Here is a 4,530-nt window from a genome sequence, read left to right on the forward strand (position 1 = left end):
ACCACCTTGTGGTAGATAGCATGGTGCGTTTTTTTTATAGTGGTATCCCCGGTAGGCCTATTCCACTTTTAGCGCTTAATGTAAAAGTTGTTCGAAGTGACCTCCCCTCTGCTGTAAGCAGAGTTCGGCCTTTCGAACAACATCACGCGGCGCACAGTGCACCATTTCCGGCGAAATAATCGCAAACGCCGCAACGATAGCTTCGCGTACGTCATTTACAGTTCTATTTCGTTGGGGCTCTACTAGATTTTTAATATGAACCCATTAAAAAAATCTAGTACTGTCAAATCTGGTAACCGTGCCGGCCAGGACATTGGGCCACCACGACCCATCCATCTGTCGCCGAAATGCGCATCCAAAACTTCGCGCACTGCCAGGCAGGAATGAGCCGGTGCTCCGTCGTGCTGATAAATTATTCGCCTCCTTGTTTCCAGAGGCACGTCTTCTAATAATCCCGGTAACACATTTTCTAAAAAATGCTGGTAACATTCTCCGGTTAATCGCGGAGGAAGGAAATGTGGACCAATCTGAAATAAATAAAAAAAAATATGCGTTACAAAATGCTTAATGAAATAATCTGTTATCTGTTTATACTTACCACTTGATTACCGATGACTCCCGCCCATACATTCACGGTCCATCGATACTGAAATGCTCCTTGTCGTACCATATGCGGATTTTCGTCCGACCAATACAAGTGGTTTCTCGAATTAAAAACACCGTTCGGTGTAAATGTAGACTCGTCGGTCCATAAAATAATATCGGGAAACGATGCGTTTCGCCGACATTTTGCAAGGAACTCTGTAAAATAAATGATTTTTTTAACAATTATTATTCTCTTTAAAATTAAAACAAATATAAATTATTAATATAAATACCTTTGCAAAACCGAAGCCGTGATCCAAAATCCCTCGGTAAAAGCTGCTGTACTCGTTGATCGTGGTACGGGTGTAGCATATTTTCTTCGAGAGTATTGTGCACCGCGTATGTTAATAAATTAAGATGATGTGCCGCACGACGTAAACTCATTCTCGGCTGGTCAGAGAATAAGTCGAGCACTCGTTCTTTATCTTGCACTTAATGTCGCGCAGGTGCATTATTTTGATTATGCACGAGACATCCAGTTTCGTGTAATCTCTGCACTACGCGGAAAATTGTTCGGTTGCACGGATAGTGTGCTTGCCCAGGAAACCGTTCTATGTACAGTTCGGCAGCACGGTGGCGTTTTCACCTTTTAGCCCATAGGCTATTATCATATCTGTATATTCTTGTGGAGTATAACTTGCCATTTTAACAGATTGTCACACCGCGAATACTGGATGACTATTGACTGCTGTAGAAAATTGTTATCACGATTCTTGACAAAAACAATTGTACGTAGATTTTTCGATGGGTTTTTTATCTACGTGTAAATTTTTTCGATCGAAAAATCTACGTACAATTGTTTTTGTCAAGAATCGTGATAACAAAAAGAATCTGCTGATCCTGTTCAAACAGGACGGAACCAATCTGAAACACGTGTACAACGATCACGTCAACACCGGCATGTCGTACGACGAGTTCAGTGCGTTGTGTTGCGAATGCTGGCAACGCGATCACGGTTTCGCGGTGATCGACAAGGACAGTTCGCTCAACAACGGGCGATACAGGCGAGGATTCGACGTATTTGCGGTACCGTCGAGTTGATTTTTTAACAGATTGACAAAATCACGCGACGATCAGTCGTCGAAGACGCTTCGTCGAGAACGGATCGCGCGATACGATCGATCGATATGACGGGGAGAAACGACAACCATGACGCGCGCGAGCGTGAAAAGATTACGCGGGAGATCGAGAAGACGAGCGAGGCGATTCGCAGGAAGCATCGAGCCATAAAGACCGACACGATCGACGCCGACATCGCGTCGGAAAAGCGCCTCAAGCCCATCGTCGAACCTCTAAAGCGGATGGTCGAGACCGTCGAGGAATCCGGTATCGCGGTACCGAAGTTGGAGTCGAAATCGGAGCGTTTGACGCCGAAACTGGAGCGACTGGATTGTGGTCGACGCCAAAACCCGAACGGCGTTTAAACGTCACGTTTGACGATTCGTTGTCGTCGGCAACGTTAGGCGATACGATCGTAGCTAATCCGTCATTGAGTGATACGACCGTCGATTTGTACGTTACGACCGAAAACGTCGAACTTCCGTCGACGCCACGGCCCCGCACATCGACGCCGCGGTTCGGCGTATCGACGCCGCGATCTGGCGTATCGACGCCGCGGCCCAGCGTATCGATGGCAACGATGTATCTGGAAGCGGCGAGCGGTGACAGAAGAATAAATATCGATGACGTTTTCGGTATATACTTTGACGTGAACAAAGTAATGCTCGGGAACAAGCACGTCGAATTCGACCATAAGAACGACGATATAATCGTCGCTGGTAAGAGATATCCCGGTACGGAAGGTCTGTACGAGTTGATTTTCAAGAAGGTACTTGACAAAACCGCTTACACCGAGGCGGATAAACGTCACTACAAGAACATACTCGAAGCGACGAACGCGCATAAAAAAGATTTCAGCGACGGCGGTCGCGTCATGGGTAACAAAGGCTCAAAGTACGTGAAGGTGATCGCACCGCTGATGTTGGGCGATTCGGCTAGAAAATCGAGAAGAAAGAGCTCCGGTAAAGGATTACCTCGTCTCATGACGTTAAACGATCACGCGATCGACTACGTGCACTGGGACGATCCTAACGAGCTCGTGGATCGTCTTCGATTGCTGGATGCTTTGCGTCGAGCCGGTCACAACGCTCACGACAACGAAATTTTGTCGATCGTCGAGGAACTGCGCGAGGCGGGTTTGATTATAAATTGATCGATCAGAGGAATCGAGCGACAAAATCGACCATGTCTAGATCGCGCAAGTCGAACGACGCAGGTTTCGAGAGGAGGCGACTCGTCGACGAGTTGCACGCCCCGGCGAGAAGAAACTTTCCGCGAAAACGCGTCGTGGTCAAGAGATACGACGATCTGTGGCAGGCTGACATCGTCGAGATGCAACCGTATGCGCGTTTCAATCGAGGCTACCGCTACATTCTCACCGTCATCGACGTACTTGGCAAGTACGCGTGGGCGATACCACTCAAGAACAAAGGCGGCAGCGAGACGGCTGACGCTTTAACAGAGTTGATGTGAAAGAGCGGGCGATGCCCGAAAAATCTGCAAACCGACATGGGAAAGGACTTTTACAACGCCGACGTGCAACGACTCTTCATGAAACAAGGTGTCAATCATTACTCGACGTACTCGGTGATAAAGGCGTCGATAGTCGAACGATTCAATCGCACGCTCAAAAAACGCCTTGTGGAAGATGTTTACACTCAACGGTAATTATGAGTGGTTCGACGCGCTACCGCGTCTCGTAGACGAGTACAATAGGCGCAAGCATCGAACGATCGGCATGCGGCCCGTTGACGTGACACCTGATATCGCCAAAAAACTCCTCGACACCGTGTACAGCGCTATAAAGATAGCCGCTCCGGCCAAATTCAGGGTCGGTGATAAAGTACGCGTGAGCAAGTTTAAAATGATTTTTGAAATGGAATACACTCCAAATTGGACCACCGAGGTTTTCACGATCGTCAAGGTGCAGCAAACCAATCCAGCTATCTATCTACTGGAGGATTATCGCGGTGAGGCGATATCCGAAGCGTTCTACGAGCACGAGTTGCACCGCGCGACGCATCCGGACGTGTATCTGGTGGAGAAGGTTCTGCGCAAGAAGAATGACAAGGTCTACGTAAAATGGCTAAGATTCGACGGATTGCACAATTCGTGCATCGACAAAAACAGCATCGTTTAATAAAGTTTTTTTATTTCACACATGTGTATGTGTGATTCGATACAAAAATGTATAAAAATAAGAAAAATATATAACGAACGCTTTGTATAATGTTTTACTTCATTTGTATAATTACATCTATAATACATGCTGCATACTACATACTGCTTACTGCGTACATGTCTATTGCATACTGCGTACTGCGTACATGTGTACTGCATACATGTGTACTGCATACTGCGTACTGCGTACATGTGTACTGCATACTATGTACAGTCACCGGCAATAATGGCCTGTCGCACTGCGGCGACGGCGGCTCCCGTGCGTGAGGTGAGGTAGTGTGCGTGAGGCCTCACCGCGGATCGCGTACGTGAGGCATGGAATGCCGAAAGGAGCGAGAGGACGGGGGAAAATTTGGTGGGGAGCGTTTTCATGCTCTCTCTCGCTCGCGACCCGTGAGTGTGAGAGAGAAAGCATGAGTGAACGCTAAGGAATTATTATAGGCGCACCTTCGCTCTCTCTCTTGCACGCGTTCGTGTTTATACGGGTAGACAAGGATAGAAGTATATCGCAAGAGTACGCTATTAATTCTAGCGTATACTTTAAGACATTTCGCGACTTTTAACAATCGAAATTAAACACTCATGTTACTTATATTTTAAATATATATTTTTACATTACGTATAATTTAATTTTGAGATAATTTT

The 4,530-nt window shown here is 46.7% G+C and overlaps 1 protein-coding gene across 1 annotated transcript; it reads right to left on the reverse strand.

Annotated features, from left to right (window-relative positions):
* Positions 1-215: 215 nt before the first annotated feature.
* On the reverse strand, positions 216-4,083 carry LOC139112629 (uncharacterized). Its single transcript, XM_070673708.1, has 3 exons — positions 879-4,083; positions 599-801; positions 216-527 (listed from the first exon to the last, which is right to left on the reverse strand). Exons 1-3 carry the CDS (start codon positions 1,027-1,029, stop codon positions 243-245), a joined length of 639 nt encoding a protein of 212 aa, XP_070529809.1. The 5' UTR covers positions 1,030-4,083; the 3' UTR covers positions 216-242.
* Between the last annotated feature and the right edge of the window lie 447 nt (positions 4,084-4,530).

Source organism: Cardiocondyla obscurior, unplaced genomic scaffold (assembly GCF_019399895.1).
Source record: "Cardiocondyla obscurior isolate alpha-2009 unplaced genomic scaffold, Cobs3.1 scaffold38_0_513239, whole genome shotgun sequence".
NCBI lineage: Eukaryota > Metazoa > Arthropoda > Insecta > Hymenoptera > Formicidae > Cardiocondyla > Cardiocondyla obscurior.